Source organism: Microcaecilia unicolor, unplaced genomic scaffold (genome assembly GCF_901765095.1).
Source record: "Microcaecilia unicolor unplaced genomic scaffold, aMicUni1.1, whole genome shotgun sequence".
In the NCBI taxonomy this organism is placed as follows: Eukaryota; Metazoa; Chordata; class Amphibia; order Gymnophiona; family Siphonopidae; genus Microcaecilia; species Microcaecilia unicolor.
Window position 1 is genome coordinate 59366 of NW_021963042.1, and position 20047 is coordinate 79412.

The 20047-nt window shown below is 47.3% G+C and overlaps 1 protein-coding gene across 1 annotated transcript in view; it reads left to right on the top strand.

Moving 5' to 3' along the window:
- The window catches only part of LOC115458823 (centrosomal protein of 192 kDa-like), a gene marked incomplete at its 5' end in the record, with an annotated part of 210090 nt that overhangs the window by 52703 nt on the left and 137340 nt on the right, over positions 1–20047 (top strand). Inside the window, 3 exons of the mRNA XM_030188637.1 lie at positions 4786–4876; positions 11177–11356; positions 12024–12284. Of these exons, the coding sequence (XP_030044497.1) occupies positions 4786–4876; positions 11177–11356; positions 12024–12284 (532 nt within the window). The remainder of the gene's footprint in view (positions 1–4785; positions 4877–11176; positions 11357–12023; positions 12285–20047) is intronic.

The window sequence follows — 20047 nt, forward strand, 5'->3', positions numbered from 1 at the left end:
TACCAATCACCACTTTACAAATTAAGAAATAGAACTAAAACAAATATAGAAAATAAAATACCATTTTATTGGACTGATACATTTAACTTTGAGGCCAAAACTTTCTTCCTCACATCAATACAGTATAGTGCTATTACAGTGTCCTATCCTGACCTGAGGAAGGGGGTTTGCTCTCCGAAAGTTAGTCAAAATTTATTAAAATTAGTCCAATAAAAAGATTACCTTATTTACATGTTCTATTATAAACATTCATTAACACAGCTACAATACTACTTTATCCTAAAGCAAAAAAAATAAAAATATATATTTTATTTACAGTTTGTTGTCTCTGGCTTCTGCTTTCCTCATCTTCTTTTCACTGTCTTCCTTCCATCCCACATCTGTCTTCATTCTTTCTCTACCATCCAGTGTCTGCCCTCTCTGCTGTCTCCTCCATCCAATGTCTGCCCTCGCTCCCTGCCCCTTCCATGCACATCTGCCCTCTATCTCTGCCCCTTTCATCCACCATACCTGTCTGCCCTCTCTCTCTCCCCCCTTCCATTCACTGTCTGCCCTTTCTATCCCTTCCATCCACTGTCTGCCCTTTCTCTCTGCCCCTTCAATCCACCATTTGCCATCCCTCTCCCCCCATCCATCCATCCAAGATCTGTCCCCTCTCTGCCCCTTTTTTCAGCCCCCAGTTCCAGCCCCCCTTATCTCACCTGCCCCATGTTCTAGCCCCAGCCCACATCTCCCACCTGCCCCCCCATTTCAGCCCCCAGTTTCAGCTCCACTCCCATCTGAGAAGCCCCCACCCCCTTCTCCCATCTGAAACCCCCTCTCCACCCCCCTTCTCCCATCTGAGAAGCCCTCACCCCCTTCTCCCATCTGAAACCCCCCTCTCCACTCCCCTTCTCCCATCTGAAACCCCGACCCGACCACCAGCTTCGTCCAGAGAGGACAGCCCTCGTCTTCTGCCACCACCACCCTGCCTTTAAAAAAAAAAGCTGTGAAGCGGCGTGGCAGGAAGCGCCTTGCGTCTTGTAAACGAAGTAAATCTGCATTCTCCTCCTCGTTGGGCCTTCACTCACTGGGTCCCACCCTCGCGGAAATAGGAAGTTACCTCAGAGGAGAGTGGGACCCAGTGAGTGAAGGCCTGACGACGATGAGGAGAATGGAGATTTACTTTGTTTACAAGCAGGGCAGACGCGAGGCGCTGCCTGCCACGCCGCTTCACACCTTTTTCTTTAAAGGCAGGTGGCAGGAGACGAGTGCTGACTGCGGCGCCAGCGGAGCACTCCCCCCCCCCCCCCCACCCACTGACACCCGGGGCGGACTGCCCCCATCTCCATGCCCTTGGTACACCACTGTGGAGGGCTCACAGTTTTCACCACAAATGTAACAGGTAGGGGAGGTGTGGGACTGGGTCCACCTGTTAACAGTGCACTGCACCCACCACTACACTATTCCAGGGACCTGCATGCTGCTGTAATGGACCTGGCTATAACATCTGAGGTTGTCATAGAAGTTGGTGAATAACATAGTAACATAGTAGATGATGGCAGAAAAAGACCTGCACGGTCCATCCAGTCTGCCCAACAAGATAACTCATATGTGCCACTTTTTGTGTATACCTTACCTTGATTTGTACCTGTCTTTTTACAGGGCACAGACCGTATAAGTCTGCCCAGCACTATCCCCGCCTCCCAACCACCAGCCCCGCCTCCCACCACCGACTCTGGCACAGACCGTATAAGTCTGCCCTTTTATTCACATTTTTTGGTGTAGGATGAGGTCAGCGACCACTGGTGGAGTAAGGGGGGAGGAGGTTATCTCTGATTCCCTCCAGCGGGTCATCTGGTCATTTAGGGGCACCTAGACCAAAACATTGAAGTTTTGCCTTGGACGTTTTCGTTTTGTTCCATTATGGCTGTAAGTGTTAAGCATGCCCTAAGCCCCCCCTAATCCTGTCTCTGCAACATTCCCGACATGCTCCTTTGTAATTTGGACCCATTGCAGATGAAATGCATAGATAAGCATCTGCAAAATAGGTTTCGAAAATACCGATTTGGACATTTTGAGAAATCTGTTCAAAGGGTGCTTTGATATTTTTTGGACCTTTTTCTCTCTCAAAAATGAGCCCTTGGATTAGGAACTGGTTGAGTGGAAGGCTACAGAGGGTACTGGTAAATGGAGCCCATTTTGAGGAAAATGATATTACTCGTGGTGTGCCATTTTTATAAGCGATATTGCTGAAGGGCTGTCTGGTAAGGTTTACCACTTTGAGGATGATACCGAAATCTGCAATACGGTACACACCCCTGATGGTGTTTATAACTTGAGGAAGAGGACTTAGTGAAGCTAGAGGAATGGTTTGGAATTTTGTAGCTTAGATTTAATGCAAAAAATGCATGGTCATTCGTTTGGGCTGCAAAACCTCGAGAGAACGGTACAGTGGAGGTGAAGAACTTTTGTGCATAGAAGATGAGTGGGACTTGGATGTGATCATATGTGATGATCTTAAGTTGAAAAGGTGACTGCTAAAGCTAGAAGGATGCTCTTGTGCATAGGGAGAGGAATGGCCAGTAGGAAAACGGATAAAAAGGAAGTTAAAACAAACAATATTAGACCATAATTTTTAAAAAGGTAAAAAATGAAAACATCTGAAATAAAAGAAAAAAAACCCTAACCTGACCCAATAATGCAAGCTTATAAAAAATACATTACAAATCTGGTAGTAGATGTAACACACAAATGTGTGAGGGCCAGCGAGTGCCACAGCAGAGTGCTGTTAGACAAATTGAAACAGGTATGTGACCAAATTAACTACAATGGGAACATGATCATAGAAAAATACATATCCTATATAATAATTCTCACCTCCAACGTTCTGACTTGCCTGGGACCGTGGCTCATTCCAAGTTGGTCTGCTAGGCTCCGTAGATCAGGCTGACATCAGCGTAGCCGTTATGATGTCAACTTCAGAACCCGGGGAGAAAAAAAAAACATGTCTCACAGCTGAACCATGTCCAGAGGAGGGTCGCTGGACACGGGTGGCTGGAGGGGGGGGCAGGGGCGAGAGGAGAGTCGCTGGACATGGGTGGCTGCAGGGGGGCAGGGGGTCGCTGGACATGTGTGGCTGGAGGGGGGGCAGGGGAGAGAGGAGGGTCGCTGGACATGGGTGGCTGCAGGGGGTCGCTGGACATGGGTGGCTGGATGGGGGGCAGGGGGTCGCTGGACATGTGTGGCTGGAGGGGGGGCAGGGGAGAGAGGAGGGTCGCTGGCCATGGGTGGCTGCAGGGGGGCAGGGGGTCGCTGGACATGTGTGGCTGGAGGGGGGGCAGGGGAGAGAGGAGGGTCGCTGGACATGGGTGGCTGCAGGGGGTCGCTGGACATGGGTGGCTGGATGGGGGGCAGGGGAGAGAGGAGGGTCGCTGGACATGGGTGGCAGGAGGGGGGCAGGAGAGAGGAGGTTCGCTGGACATGGGTGGCTGCAGTGGGCGCAGGGGGAGAGGAGGGTCGCTGGACATGGGTGGCTGCAGGGGGAGAGGAGGGTCGCTGGGCATGGGAGGCTGCAGGGGAGTCGAAGAAAACTTTGCTAGCGCCCGTTTCATTTGTGTCAGAAACAGGCCTTTTTTACTAGCTAGTGAATAATTCGCATGGCCCACTCAAATTTAAAAACCAAGAGTCTCAACCTGAGTTGTCTGAAAAATAAGCAGTTTAGCCACACATATATACAGAGTGAGTAAAAGAAATGGCTGTCAGCAGCACAGATGTCGTTATCACATAGTGTACCTTAAAAACTAGTCTTATACCTGTATCAAAATATGTAATATCGCAAAGAAAAATCTATCTCAGAACCCAGGGGATGAAAAATACTTACAACAGGAGCCTCCAATATGAGACGGCTAAGTTCGGCAAAATACGTGGTAGAAAAGCGCCAGCTGTGGGGTGACGTTAGGTGGTTACAGGATGTATTGACGTCAGTAGGTTCAAAGAGTAATTTTTACTGAGATGGTTGCTCTGGAAAGAGTTGGTGAGTGAAATAAGATTTTTTCATTTTGATAAAAGAAATGAGTATATGTGGGAGTTGAGAAATACTGATTTCTGAATAAAAGATTGTCCTGGGATAGGAAGGGTGACTGATTTTTGAAAATATTAATTAGAACATTTTGCTTTATTGAACTTACCACAGCTTAGAGAGAGTGCTGAATAAAACTGAACTAAAGACTTTAAACTAAATCATCAGATTTTAGTATGTGAGGATTATATATTTTGTGAGGAATAAATATATAATCATCACATACTGAAATCTGATGATTTACCTTAAAGCCAGAAGGAAACAGTTTGTTCTGACCGCTCTTGAAATCTGTGAAGTTGTGGGTTATGGGAAGGGGGGGGGGGGGGGGGTTTGGGAAAGACAAGCGAGATGCTGGAGAGGAGGGGGAAAGAGGGAGCAATGTCTAATCCGAAGGTAGAAGGGAGGGAGAGAGGGAGCAATGTGGGACCCAGCCTTGATTTATACACAGACTGCAGCATTTTTGACCAGTTTTATTCCTAAAACTGCCTTTGACTTACTTAACAAGATTCTTATAAACAAGTATATATAGTACCAACTGAATAGTGTACAATTGTTTAGGTTTATATTTGACAGTTGCATTTTGTGAATTGCACTACTGTTCTAAAGCACAAATCTTCGTTTAATTTGTAATTTTGTGATATGGATAGAGGAGTCTTATCTGGCATTTAGCTGTCTGCATATTTTGCTAGCTAAAATAAGTGAGGTTTTTTTAATGTACTTTTCAGTCAACAGAAACTAGTCCTTAGAAATGACTCCCCAACTACAACTCAGAGTTTACGCCTGGTGATACGTGGTCAAGATCAAGACTGCTTTCAGGTTGGTATTGAATTAACTGGAGACATATAAATGTTGATGAAATATTTTATTTTTACATGCAAACCTTATTTGAAACCTAACAGATAAAAAGAAAAATTGCATTATTTATGACATAATCGCTCATACCAAAGGATGTGGCATTGCATGATCAATTGTTCAGTGAGGGTCATACTAAACCCAGATTGTTTCATGAACTTTTTAAAAAACTTTTGTATTTCCAGCTTAGCCCAGACCAAAAAAAAATTAGTTCTACAATTCTGATATTAAAGATGTGCTGTAGTGGGTATCAGTTCTTTTCACTGTGGCAGTTGAATAGCTGCTTTTACCCACAAAAAAAGTTTGGGGAAAAAAGGGCAGATCATGTGTATAAATTGAACTACATTACGTCCATCCTGATTCTAGCTTGCTTTATCTAAGTGGGAAACCCATAATGCTATAACAGTTAACTTTTCATGCAGATCTGTTGGAATTTTCTGTTAACTGAAAGAGAGTAAAAGAAAATAAAGATTAAAACATGTAATATCTTTCCCAGGTTTAACTTTACTTCCACGAGGCTAATTTGAAAATTATGTTCTGTTCCAGGTTGTAAAGGGTTTATAAATTCTTACTATCCTTCACGAAAAGTGTTTAAGTAGAAAAATGAAAAAAATGGTAGTGATTGAAACACACTATTGCTATGATGAGTCATCTTTTGGCCAGAAAGTTACATTAAAGCAAGAAGTTTGTGGTTACCAAGACTTTGACCATCTATGGTGATTTGCTGTCTTCATTTTTCTTCCTTGTTTCTGGCTTTCCATGTTTCCATCTTCTTCCTTACTTCATTCTGTCTTCACTTTTTTTTTTCTACCCATGTGAGTGGAATATTATTATTATTATTATTTTTTGTTACATTTGTACCCCGCGCTTTCCCACTCATGGCAGGCTCAATGCGGCTTACATGGGGCAATGGAGGGTTAAGTGACTTGCCCAGAGTCACAAGGAGCTGCCTGTGACTGAAGTGGGAATCGGACTCAGTTCCCCAGGACCAAAGTCCACCACCCTAACCACTAGGCCACTCCTCCACTCCAAAAACACAGCGTGACTCTGATGAAAAACAAGTATTTTTAAAAAGGCTAGATGCATCTAATACTCTTCGTTCATTTTACCCACTGATTGGACTACCCAAGATTCTGACATCTGCTTGCCAAGACATAGACTGGCTTTAGCTAAAATAAACCTTAACAGTAATAAGTTTTATTTACTAAATGCAAGCAAGATATCAAGTCTTCACAGCATGGATGAAGACAGTAAGGGAGTCTGACAGGGGAACAATACTCGAGCTTTGATTATTTCAGAAGCTTTTGAGCTGGTTCACTGTACATCTGTGCCACTCCCACTTGTCGCTGTTGTGTAGGTCCCCTTCAGTCTTTGTCTTTCCACAGAGCTGGCTGAGTGCATCCTCAGAGCTTCCTGTCTAGACATGCTTTTTGTGATTTTTGTATATATCCTTCTAGCCTTGTCACTGTCATGCAGTTCCCAGTTCCTCATTAGTGCCTTAGGTATATTATCAGCGGGCTCTGTTTTTTGTTGTTTTTTTTTTTTTTTTTTTTTCTTTCTTTTTTTTTTTCAGTTTTGCCCAACATAAGCCTCCGCAGAAGGGCTTTGACACTCCAGCTTGGTATGTTTTCAAAATTGAGGAGTTTGATTTTACTTCGGGGGTGTGTGTGTATGTACAGTGGTGGAAATAAGTATTTGATCCCTTGCTGATTTTGTAAGTTTGCCCACTGACAAAGACATGAGCAGCCCATAATTGAAGGGTAGGTTATTGGTAACAGTGAGAGATAGCACATCACAAATTAAATCCGGAAAATCACATTGTGGAAAGTATATGAATTTATTTGCATTCTGCAGAGGGAAATAAGTATTTAATCCCTCTGGCAAACAAGACCTAATACTTGGTGGCAAAACCCTTGTTGGCAAGCACAGCGGTCAGACGTCTTCTGTAGTTGATGATGAGGTTTGCACACATGTCAGGAGGAATTTTGGTCCACTCCTCTTTGCAGATCATCTCTAAATCATTAAGAGTTCTGGGCTGTCGCTTGGCAACTCGCAGCTTCAGCTCCCTCCATAAGTTTTCAATGGGATTAAGGTCTGGTGACTGGCTAGGCCACTCCATGACCCTAATGTGCTTCTTCCTGAGCCACTCCTTTGTTGCCTTGGCTGTATGTTTTGGGTCATTGTCGTGCTGGAAGACCCAGCCACGACCCATTTTTAAGGCCCTGGCGGAGGGAAGGAGGTTGTCACTCAGAATTGTACGGTACATGGCCCCATCCATTCTCCCATTGATGCGGTGAAGTAGTCCTGTGCCCTTAGCAGAGAAACACCCCCAAAACATAACATTTCCACCTCCATGCTTGACAGTGGGGACGGTGTTCTTTGGGTCATAGGCAGCATTTCTCTTCCTCCAAACACGGCGAGTTGAGTTCATGCCAAAGAGCTCAATTTTTGTCTCATCTGACCACAGCACCTTCTCCCAATCACTCTCGGCATCATCCAGGTGTTCACTGGCAAACTTCAGACGGGCCGTCACATGTGCCTTCCGGAGCAGGGGGACCTTGCGGGCACTGCAGGATTGCAATCCGTTATGTCGTAATGTGTTACCAATGGTTTTCGTGGTGACAGTGGTCCCAGCTGCCTTGAGATCATTGACAAGTTCCCCCCTTGTAGTTGTAGGCTGATTTCTAACCTTCCTCATGATCAAGGCTACCCCACGAGGTGAGATTTTGCGTGGAGCCCCAGATCTTTGTCGATTGACAGTCATTTTGTACTTCTTCCATTTTCTTACTATGGCACCAACAGTTGTCTCCTTCTCGCCCAGCGTCTTACTGATGGTTTTGTAGCCCATTCCAGCCTTGTGCAGGTGTATGATCTTGTCCCTGACATCCTTAGACAGCTCCTTGCTCTTGGCCATTTTGTAGAGGTTAGAATCTGACTGATTCACTGAGTCTGTGGACAGGTGTCTTTCATACAGGTGACCATTGCCGACAGCTGTCTGTCATGCAGGTAATGAGTTGATTTGGAGCATCTACCTGGTCTGTAGGGGCCAGATCTCTTACTGGTTGGTGGGGGATCAAATACTTATTTCCCTCTGCAGAATGCAAATAAATTCATATACTTTCCACAATGTGATTTTCCGGATTTAATTTGTGATGTGCTATCTCTCACTGTTACCAATAACCTACCCTTCAATTATGGGCTGCTCATGTCTTTGTCAGTGGGCAAATTTACAAAATCAGCAAGGGATCAAATACTTATTTCCACCACTGTATATGTATGTATTTGTGTGTGCATGTGTATGTATATATAATTTTTTTAGAGAGATATGACCCGGAGAAAAACCCCATCAGCTTTAATAAGTACATGCAGTGCAACAAGATCATATCCATAATAAATACTCACAATTGCTGCCCACAGTATCTGAGGCCTGACTGTGAACTCTTTCAACATAATTTGTGTTCTTGGATGTCAGAGGGCTTCAGGGTTGAGAGAAACAACACAAATGAATTACTGGCACCTCTAAGTTCAGCCCATTCACATTGGAAGAATTGGTCTCCATGTTTCCAGGAGCTGCATTGAACTGTGGGGGTGCATTGGCATCAAGAGTATGCTAATGACCCTTGACATTGAGCTGTGGTAGAGGCCATCAGAAATGAATATGCTCTGACTCCAGCCAAAAGATGAGGAAGAGTTTGTCTTCATTTTTATAGGTGTCGAAGACCTGTGATCCTGAGAACCAGGCAGAGGTCAGGTGTATAGACATTGTACCTTATTGGAGTGGGGCTTTGAGAACATCTAGGCACCAAGGTCACCGGTATTCTTGAAGTGCCTCTGCCACGAGGCCCCATTCATCTTTCTCTGTACTGGGGGAGTGTGACAGGCTCCAATGGATGTTTAGCTAACAGAAATAGGCGAATCTTCTCTTTCTCCAATTTTTAAAAATTGTTTTGAGGATTGATCTTGGTGCTGAACGAGACTCTGAGCAGTCTGATCAACCCAAAGTTCCATGGAATCCATTTGTGTTTGAAATGCTGATAATGAAGTAGTGAGGGAAGCCAAATCAGCTTTGAGCTCCCATGTAGTCTCAAAACGGTTAGACATTAAGTCTCTATATGCATGTAGTTCTTCCATCACCATCTCCGTCGACAGAGAAGGGTTTTTTCCAAACAACATTTTTTCCGGGAATGGCAGGTAATGTTTTGTGCATTTGGAACCAGCAAGGGAGCAAGTTTTGAGGATGGGCTTCGCTGGTTTTGAAGCAAACATCATTATACAGGTAATAAAGTAAGAAAATAGTTCATTTGTTCATAGATTTTTGTGTTGGATGATCTAAGAATTCCAGAAGGAGAGAGAATCACTCAAGCGTCCATCTTAGTCAGCTGTTCACTAGCACCCCCCTCCCCTTTTCTCTGTTTCTCTTGTGGTGTTCTGAATTCTCTTTTGACTTTATAAAAATGGCAACACAGCTCTATGTAAGGAAAATTAATAGAAGCAAGAAGAAAAGAAAATCGATATGGTTCTCCAAACAGATGGATGAATAAATAGTTACTTTCAGCTTGGACCACTGTGTTTCCATTTCTCTTACATCCCCATCAGCTCTTTCTTGAGGTATTCTCTCATTGTACTAAAATCAGCATGTTTGAAATCCAGGATTCTGAGTTGTTTGTTAAAATATTTGATTAGCTGCCGTGGCTTACAATACATTTTTTTAAAACAAGAAGAGCAAGAAAGGAACGCCAATTAAAATATAGGAAAAGTACAGACCAATCATACTAAGACTATATAACATAGGTATATTGCACACACAGTCCGCTTTAGTGCTTACATCAAACCATACTGTCTGATCACTATTGCCCAGGTGGGCACCCACTCGGAGATTAGATACACTTTCTCCATTTGTGAACCCTAGATCCTGTGTTGTCCATTCCCTTGAGGGTTCTGACACCATTTGTCTAAGCAAAGCACTTTGAAGTACATCCATGGTATCTGATACTTTCTGATTCTGCAGTTGGGATGTTGCAGTCTGTATCAGGCTATTTGAAATCTCCCAGCAACAGCATCTCCCCTTTAAGTCCTAATTTACATATATTTGCAACCAAATCTTTGTCCATGCCCTCCATTTGCATTGTGTATAGAGGTTCCATCTTCTCTTTTCAGACTGATCCATAACACTTCCTCCATTCGCTAGGTCCACTGCATTTCAGCTGCTTTAATATTGTTTTTCATGTGCAGTATCACTCCTCCTTGTAGCCTGATATGGTTGCATCACAGTCATAAGAATCATTGAATGTCTCTTCCTTGTCATCAAGAAGATGAATCCAGAGACAAATGAATTACAGCTATCTACCAGCAGGTGGAGATACTGATATAGGGCGATGAGCAGCCTAGTTAGTCAGTATTTTCCTCTGCAGGTGGCAGATGTCTTAGCAGCTTCTGGTATTTTGGCTTCTGTCCCGTTTCTCTGGTTCAGTAAAGCCCAGGGGTCTTAGGCTGACCTGGTGCCTATCTTGGGGTACATCTGGTTCCAGGCACAGTAATTAATACCCCTCCCTGAACACAATGAAGGGGCTTGCTTTATATTAGGGGTGATCAGCACCCACAGAGATGGCCCCTGTGGGTTTGCCAATGTGCCATGCAGTAGTGGTAGTCTCTTCTGAGAGGCTAAAGAAATGGCAAAGATTATCACTGTATGCTTCAGATAATATGCACTGCCATTTTGGAATTGGCCTTCATATCTCAGAGGCTGTGGAACCGAGGTGATACCATATGTAGAACAAATTAAATTTATACACAATTTGAAATGCAGTGTCCTTTGTTTTTGAAATGGCATCCATGCTTCAGCTGTTATAATCTAGAATTCATTCTACAAGCTGGCTTGTATATGTAGAAGAAGAACGTGGAGATTAGGCTTGAATAGCAAGTAGATTTTTCCCAGAAGGAAAGGAATAATGAATATGCTGATCCTGGGTACAGGGAAGAAACTGAAGTGTTTAAGGAATGAGATTTAAATGTTTCCTTAATATTTGGTGTAAGTTGTATGCCCACAGAATTGGATAATTTGGTTTTACAAGATGCCTAGGGAGAATTGTTGAACTAGGTCCGATAGGTGGTGATGGCGTGGTGGAAGGGAGAATGGTAGAGATCTACAGGATGAGGGGGGGGGGGGGGGGGGAGATACAATATTACAAATGTTGGTAATTTGCTGTAGGTATTATTGTTTGGCTTTGTGAAGACTTAAGCCACGTTTTCTTTGCTTTATTTAAGTTGCAAAGTGCATTTGGTCCAGAAGAGAGGTTGACCAGTAATCGGGAACTTGTAATCCGTCCAAAAGAAGATATGAAAGTCTTTTTGATGTTCACACCTACTCGTGTAGCCTGTATGATTGCAAAGCTAGAAATCAAACAATTGGCACTTCGGTCATCTCAACCAGGGATTAAATTCACTGTAAGATTCTCTTTTTTCCATATGCTCATCTTTTTGTATATTCATAATAGTAACTTTAAATTCTGTTTTTAACTGTCTGCTTAATTTTTGAGAATTCATCTCATCTACCATGTCACCTAATGTAAACTGTTTTGATGCTGTATTTAAATTCATCATGTTTGACTCCCTTCTGTATTTCATTTACTATTCCACAATGATCTGAACATTGATAAGCTTTTTTTATCTAATTATAACTAGCTTACTTGCTGTTTTACCAGTTTGGTAAAGTTGTATTAGTCTTGGTAGCAAGCACTGATCATGTCCCATGCTATAATTTCTATCTTAGGATGAAGACGTGTAAAAATGTTAGGATAGTTATCTGATAATGACTTTTTCAAAGAGCACTCCAAGTTCATGTTTGTTGAATATTTTCAGTACTTGGCCAGTGCTAAATTGATTTGTATTATGAAATTTTAAAGATTTGGTAGTAGTGTTCCAATTATACAAACTCACATGTTTTACAGAAAACTGTATCCTACTGTGACAAATCTGGCAGCATGTTTGTGGTGCTTGAACCATTTAACAGATTACTAAGAAGTGGAAAAAAGGAAGGTAGTGAATGGTCAGTGATCTGAGCCAGATAATATTCTTTTCAAATTTAACCGTTCTATGGCTGCTTTTGTTTTAGATACCTTTGTCTGGCTATGGAGGCACCAGCAATATTATTTTGGAGAATGTTAAAAAATTGTTGGACAATTATGTGATTACACTGAATGGGATATCTTCTGGTGAAGAGAGTAAATTTCAGTTCTCTGTGAGAAATACAGGCTCACGAGCTGCATTCGTTAAATCGGTGTGTTACACAGACATTCAGACATCAACTGTCATGGATCCTAATGTCTTCAGTATTTTTCCAGAGACGTTTATACTTAAGGAAAGAACTCAATTGGTAATGTATCTTATTCTAGTATATTAATGCAGTACATTCTTGCTTTGATATCCTTAATATGAGATTTCTAAACTGTTCGTAATTATCAAAGTTTTATAAAAAGTGGTGGGCTGATAAAGAACTGTACTGGTATGTGAGATACCAGATTTAATAACAGCATCAGAATCCATTCCTAGTGCTAGTAAGGATTGAGAGGCCCATTTTGTAAATTGCATAGTAAGTTTTGTCATGTTAATTCAGCCTAAAACTTTGCACATTATCGGCTGCATAATACTGAATGGCAGACCTGCATGCAGGGCCAGTCATGTAAAGGGGCTAGCACTGACATCTAGAAACATCCCCTTCCCATTCCCCTACTTCTGTATTTACTAGTAACCTGGTTGGCTATTGTTGAGGGCCAAGGTACCCTAACCCTGTGACCTAGTCACCATATCCTAGGTGCCCTTTAAATCCTGCTCTCTTTCCCCCCCCCCCCCCCCCCCCCCCACACACACACACACCTTGGCATTGTTCAACACTTAGTTAAGTATCTCTGGTTTTTAATGACAGGACAGAAAATAATCCCTCATACCCTCATGATCAAAAGCAAATGCCAGCGCTAGAGGCTGTTAGCGCTGGCGTTTGCTAGCCTCGCATGATCAGAGCCCTCGAGCACGTGAAACAACGCACTCGAGGGCTCGTAGTGCAAGTAGCATGCAAATGCATGCTAAACAGGGCATTAGGTATTCCTTTCCAATGATCAGTGGCCAGCGCGCCAAAATTTGGGTTGCTGGCCGCGGCAAACCGTATGCCAGCTCCGAGCTGGCGTTAGGGTTTGCCGATCATTGGGGAGGAATGGTGAGTCCTGTCCAGCATGTAGTTGCATGCTAGCAGGCCCCCGTTCCCCCTCCCCCCCCCAAGGCAACCGCCAACAAGGGGCTGAAGGTCCGGTGGACCTCCGGTTCCCCCGATGATCCCCCCCCCCCCCCCCCCCAGGTTCAGGGAGGGCTGGAGATCTGGTGGGTCTCCAGCCCCCCAAACCCCCAGAAAATGTCCATTGGCCACCGGCCAAACCCTCTCCCACCCAGCCGGGTGGGGGGGGGCTGGAGGTCCGGCGGACCTCCGACCCACCCCGACTCCCCTCCCCCCCCCTCCAGCGTTGGCTACCGAATTCTCTGGTGGTCTAGCAGTAGTAGTAAAAGAGACCCCCCCCCCCCATCCCGGCCCCCCTATCTTTGTTGGAGGAGGGAGGTAGCCTGCCTCCCTCCTCTTCCATGGGTGACGCCACCGCAAAATGGCGGCGCCCTGCTCCGTCCACTGCAGGATGTTTGACCGACAGGGCAGGGTGTTTGACAGGTTTGGGCTTTTGACAGCCCAGACCTGTCAAATAAGTGCGGGAGGATTGTGTTGTGGGCATGCTCGGCACAATTTGCCCGCACTTCTACCCGATGATCAGAGATAATTGCGCTGCTTAAATTTGCATGCATTATCTCTGATCATCCATGTGGTAAAGCCCCACGCTGTTCCAGCGCTATTTTTAGAGCGCTGTTTGGAACAGCGCAGGGCTTTGATCATCTGCCTCTCAGAGCCTGCAATGTTCATTACTCTCTCTTTTCTTTTCTTTTCTTTCCTAGCCTGGTCTTGGTGGAGTTCCCTTTGCTTTCTGCCTTCTTTTGTATTGCAAATCACTTTGGTGTGTCTGACAAGCTCAACATTAAACAGGGGTGGGAGGGTTCTCAGGGCATTCTTGCCTCAGGGGCAGTGTTTCTTAAAATGACATAGAATAGCTCTTACAGGCAGGTCTCTTTTACTACTACTGCTGGACCACCAGGGAATTTGGTAGCCCAACGCTGGAGGTGGGGGGGGGTTAGTCGTGGTGTGCCGGAGGTCCGCCGGACCTCTGGGTGGGAGGGTGGGAGAGGGTTTGGCCAATGGACATTTTCTGGGGGTTTGGGAAGCTGGAGACCCACCGGATCTCCAGCCCTCCCCGAACCTGGGGGGAGGGGGTGGGATCGTCGGGGGGACTGGAGGTCCACCGGACCTCCAGCCCCCTGTTGATGTTTGCCTTGGGGGGGAACGGGGGCCTGCCAGCATGCAAATGCATGCTGGACAGGGCTCACCATTCCTCCCCAATGATCGGCAAACCTTAACGCCAGCTTGGAGCTGGCTTAGGGTTGGCCGCGGCCAGCGACCCAAATTTTGGCGCGCTGGCCGCTGATCATTGGGGAGGAATACCTAATGCCCTGTTACTTCCGCTACGAGCCCTCAAGTGTGTTGTTTCACACGTTCGAGGGCTCTGATCATGCGAGGCTAGCAAACGCCGGCGCTAGTATGGCGCTAACATCCTCTAGCGCTGGCATTTGCTTTTGATCATGAGGGTATTAGTGCAGGAGTGCACAACTTGGATCCTTGAGTTCCACAACCCTATCAGGTTTTCAGGATATCCACAATAGCATCTGCAAGATCCATTTTGTACAGTGGAAACAGTGCATGAATATAAATCTCATGTATATTGTCTGCATCCTGAAATCTCAACAGGTTTGCAGCCTTGAGTATAGAAGTTATGTACTCTTTTCTCAATGGAATATTATAAGGAATGGTGCTGCCAAGGCAGGAGTCTCTGGGGCATGCTCATGCCCCCACTAGACACCAGGTATTCAGCTAAGTCTGGGGCACTAGCTTAAAACTTGATGAGATATGCTTTTGATGGAGAGGGCAGCTGAGCAAACTTTAACTCTGGTGATTTGGGTGGGGTAGGGGTTCTTGACCCATAACAGTAGCCCACTTGTAAATGATGTGTGGCAGTAATGGAGGAGGGGATTCTTTCCAAGTGATTTAGGCAGCCCCTTAAGAAAATCCCAAGAAGCACCGGTTCGTACGCTGTGCTGATTATCTTCGGGAAGAAATAACTACACTTCTGGAGATCTAGTTAACTTTAACACAACTTAACAAAGTTTAGCACAAGCTGCACTATTGTATTTGCAACTAATGAGCTGCTTTGCACGTGATGCAGTTCATTAACTTTACTATGAGTTGGGTCTTTTTATTGTAAAGCTGTGTTATCACTACATAACTGATTTATATTAAGTGACATTTACCCCCCCCCCCCCCCCCCGGATTTTAGCGTGCCTAGAAATCATGCTGAAATCCAAGCCTATTATATAACAATGCTTCCATATCATCAAGCTGATCAATCCATAGACTGGTGGGTTGTGTCCATCTACCAGCAGGTGGAGATAGAGAGCAAACTTTTGCCTCCCTATATGTGGTCATGTGCTACCGGAAACTCCTCAGTATGTTCTCTATCTCAGCAGGTGGTGGTCACACACAGCAGCAGCTCTGGCTAGGCCTCCAGCCTAATTTTTAGGTTTTGTTGAGTGCCTGGGGTTGAGGGCTCTTTTGAGCAAGTGCAAACCTGGTGGTGCCAGGTCCCTCCTTTTCTCCCCCCTCCCGCTGGCTCCGTTTAAAAAAAAAAAAAAAAAAAAAAAAATTTTAAACGTCTTTAAAGGCGTTTAATTCGACGTTTCTTTAAACGTTCATTGCAGCTACTCACTGGGACACCAGTTCGTTACAGCTCGGAGCGGCAAGCAGGTAATTTTACCTTTTTATAGCGGGCAGGGGGTTCCCCGATTCTTCTCCTCGTGGCATATGGCGTCGGAGGGCGAGGGCGCAAAGGGTCGCTCCCCGGATCGCTGGAGCGCTTCTAGAGGGGATGCGGGGGTTTTACAACCTGATTCGCCCTTGATGGGTGACAGTTTAGTGACCGATGAATGTCCCGGTCGTTCCTCCGGCGTGGCGTTTTTTTCCCGCCATAAACGCCCATCCCCCGCTCCTCGCCTCCGCCATCTTGGCCGGCCATGCGGCTCGGACGGCTTCTTCGTGGGCCGCCCTTGAGGTTGGAGACATTAATGCCATGAACGCCCTTAATTTGGGCGACGGCACAAGCGGCTAAAGTTAAGCGCCGTTCTTCCCGCGCGGCTCCTTCGCGGAGTTTCACGCCGGACGCCATTTTGGATGCGCAGCATGTCTCTCCCCCGCTATTGCGAGCGCCGGTTGAGAGTGCGTCTAGGGCTGTTGCCCAGGCTGCGGAAGTGCACAGTCTGGGGGGTTTCTCCCCCGAGTTTGTTTTGCTGCTGCATCAGGCTTTCCTCATGCAAAACGCTGCCCCTGCTCCCTCTTCTGATAAAGAGGTTGAGGTTCCCAGAGGTAAACGCCCTCGGGTTGATTTCCAGGCCTTGGAGGACTTTGTCTCCTCCGATGTAGATGAGGGCAGCGTGTCTGAGGTCTCCCAACGGTCCTTTGCGGATTCCTTGGAGGAGATAGATCCCCGCTCGGATGGAGCGGATGACCCCTCTGCAGCGCGGCTTTTTAGCCCAGAGGATTTGCCCAACCTGTTTTTACAGGCCATGGACACTTTGAAGATTTCCTCTCCGGAGGACGTCTCTCCCTCAGCCCCTGTTGGCTCTGCCATTATGCTGGGGACGAAGCGCCCGCCTAGATCCTTCCACGTGCATGATGCCATGCACACCTTAATTGCGGCTCAATGGGATGTCCCGGAAACGAGCCTTAAAGTGGCTAGGGCTATGTCCCGCCTCTATCCTTTGGCTGTGAGTGAACGTGAGGCCTATCTGTGGCCTACCGTGGATTCTTTAATCACTGCGGTGACTAAGAAAACGGCGTTGCCGGTGGAAGGTGGCACGGCCCTAAAGGACGCCCAAGACAGAAGATTGGAGGCGGCCTTAAGGTCGTCCTTTGAGGCAGCTGCTTTAAGTTTGCAGGCCTCAGTTTGCGGCTCCTATGTGGCCAGGGCGTGCCTGACTATGGTGCAGCGGGCTTCCCCCTCGGATCTTTCCTTGAGGGCTGATTGGCCGGCCCTGGAATCGGGCTTAGCCTATTTGGCAGACTTGCTGTATGATGTCTTGAGAGCCTCAGCTAAAGGCATGGCTCAGACAGTCTCTGCGCGGCGGTGGCTTTGGCTGAAACATTGGTCTGCTGACCACGCCTCTAAATCCCGCCTGGCTAGATTGCCTTTTAAAGGCAAGCTGCTCTTTGGGGTCGAGCTGGACAAAATCGTGACCGATCTCGGCACGTCTAAGGGCAAGAAATTACCACAGGTCAGGGCTCGGGCTAGTACTCGTCCCGGTACCTCCAGAGGACGGTTGCTGGAAGCCCGTCGGTACCGCCCGGGCAAGTCGGGTTCCTCTGCCCCCTCTTCCTTCAAGAGGAATTTCTCCCCCAAGCAGCATTCCTTTCGCAGAGACCGCCGTCCCGGAGGTGCTCCCTCCGGTCCTCCCCCAGGGTCTCGTACCCAATGACGGGGCCTTGGTCCACGCCCCAGTGCAGATTGGAGGACGGCTGTCCTCGTTTCTGGGCGAGTGGACCACTATAACTTCAGACGCGTGGGTGCTGGAAGTCATCAGAGACGGCTACAAGCTAGAGTTCTGCCAACCCTTAAGAGACGGGTTTGTACTCTCTCCCTGCAAGTCTCCGGTCAAGCCGTGGCAGTGCAGCAGACCTTGGACAACCTGATCCGCCTGGGTGCGGTCGTTCCGGTGCCAAAAAATCAGATTGGCAAGGGACGTTACTCCATTTACTTTGTGGTTCCAAAGAAAGGAGGTTCTGTCCGGCCTATCCTCGACCTCAAAGGGGTCAATCGGGCCTGGAAAGTGAGGCACTTTCGCATGGAGACTCTCCGCTCTGTTATAGCGGCAGTGAAGGCAGGAGAGTTCTTGGCTTCCTTGGACATCAAGGAAGCGTACCTGCATATTCCCATCTGGCCTCCTCTCCAACGCTTTCTGCGTTTTACAGTCCTGAGATGACACTTCCAGTTCAGAGCCCTCCCTTTCGGGTTGGCTACTGCTCCGTGGACCTTTTCCAAAGTAATGGGGGTCATAGCGGCCTTCCTGCTAAAGGAAGGAGTACAAGTCCATCCTTATCTGGACGACTGGTTGATCCGAGCCCCCTCTTATGCAGAGTGCGGCAAAGCTATGGACCGGGTAGTTGCTCTTGTGAGCTCCCTGGGATGGATCATCAACTGGAAGAAGAGCCAGCTGCGCCCGACTCAGTCCCTGGAGTATCTGGGAGTTCGATTCGACACCCAAGTGGGCAGAGTGTTCCTGCCAGACAATCGGATTGTCAAGCTTCAGGCTCAGGTGGACTAGTTCCTAGTAGCCTCTCCTATTCGGGCTTGGGACTACGTGCAGCTGTTGGGCTCTATGACGGCCACGATGGAAGTAGTGCCCTGGGCCAGGGCTCATATGAGACCACTACAGCTATCTCTGCTGCTGCGCTGGACTCCGATGTCGGAGGATTATGCTGTGCGCCTTCCCGTGGACCCAGCAGTGCGCAAGGCGCTGAGCTGGTGGACGCAGACAGACAAGTTGTCTGCAGGATTGCCTCTGGTGACCCCGGAGTGGATTGTCGTCACGACAGACGCCTCTTTGATGGGCTGGGGAGCCCACTGCTTGGGAAGGACAGCGCAGGGGCTCTAGTCTCCTGCAGAGGCAAGTGGTCTATCAACCTCCTGGAACTCAGAGCCATTCGGTTGGTGTTATTGGAGTTCATCCCGGTACTGGTGTTGTAGCCTGTACGGGTCCTGTCGGACAATGCCACGGCTGTGGCCTATATCAACCGCCAGGGAGGTACCAAGAGCGCCCCTCTAGCCAAGGAGGCTATGAGTCTTTGCCAGTGGGCGGAAGCGAACCTGGAGCAGCTTTCAGCGGCCCACATTGCCGGAGTCATGAATGTCAAGGCGGACTTTCTCAGTCGCCATACCTTGGAGCCCGGAGAGTGGCAACTATCTGCTCAGGCGTTCTTGGACATCACGAAGCGCTGGGGCCAGCCGAGCCTAGATCTGATGGCGTCATCGGCCAATTGCCAAGTGGCGCGCTTTTTCAGCAGAGGACGGGACCCTCGATCCCTGGGAGTAGATGCTCTTCTCCAACAGTGGCCGACACAAGAGCTCCTCTATGTGTTCCCGCCCTGGCCCATGTTGGGCAGGGTGCTAGACCGGGTGGCAAAGCATCCCGGCAGGGTAATCCTGGTGGGTCCGGATTGGCCCAGACGTCCCTGGTATGCGGACTTGATCAGGCTCTCAGTCGACGATCCTCTGCGGCTGTCAGTGGAGCAGGGCCGGTTACATCAGGGTCCCGTGGTGATGGAGGATCCCTCTCCCTTTGGTCTTACGGCCTGGCTATTGAGCGGCAGCGTCTGAGGAAGAAGGGCTTCTCAGACAAGGTCATCGCCACTATGCTGAGAGCGAGGAAACGCTCTGCTTCTACTGCTTACGCCAGGGTTTGGCGTATCTTTGCAGCATGGTGTGAAGCAGGCTCACTTTCTCCCTTCACTGCTCCAATTTCTTCAGTGTTGGCGTTCCTGCAAGAAGGTCTGGAGAAAGGCCTGTCGCTCAGTTCCCTTAAAGTCCAGGTAGCGGCTCTGGCTTGCTTCAGGGGCCGCCTGAAGGGTGCTTCCCTGGCTTCGCAGCCAGATGTGGTGCGCTTTCTCAAGGGAGTTAATCACCTGCGCCCTCCTCTGCACTCAGTGGTGCCTGCGTGGAATCTCAACCTGGTGCTAAGAGCATTGCAGAAGCCGCCTTTTGAACCCTTGTCGAGGGCATCTCTGAAAGACCTGACGTTGAAAGCAGTCTTTTTGGTGGCTATCACTTCAGCCAGAAGAGTTTCCGAGCTCCAGGCGCTCTCATGTCGAGAGCCTTTTCTGCAGTTCACTGAGGCAGGAGTGACTATTCGCACAGTGCCTTCCTTCCTGCCCAAGATTGTTTCTCGCTT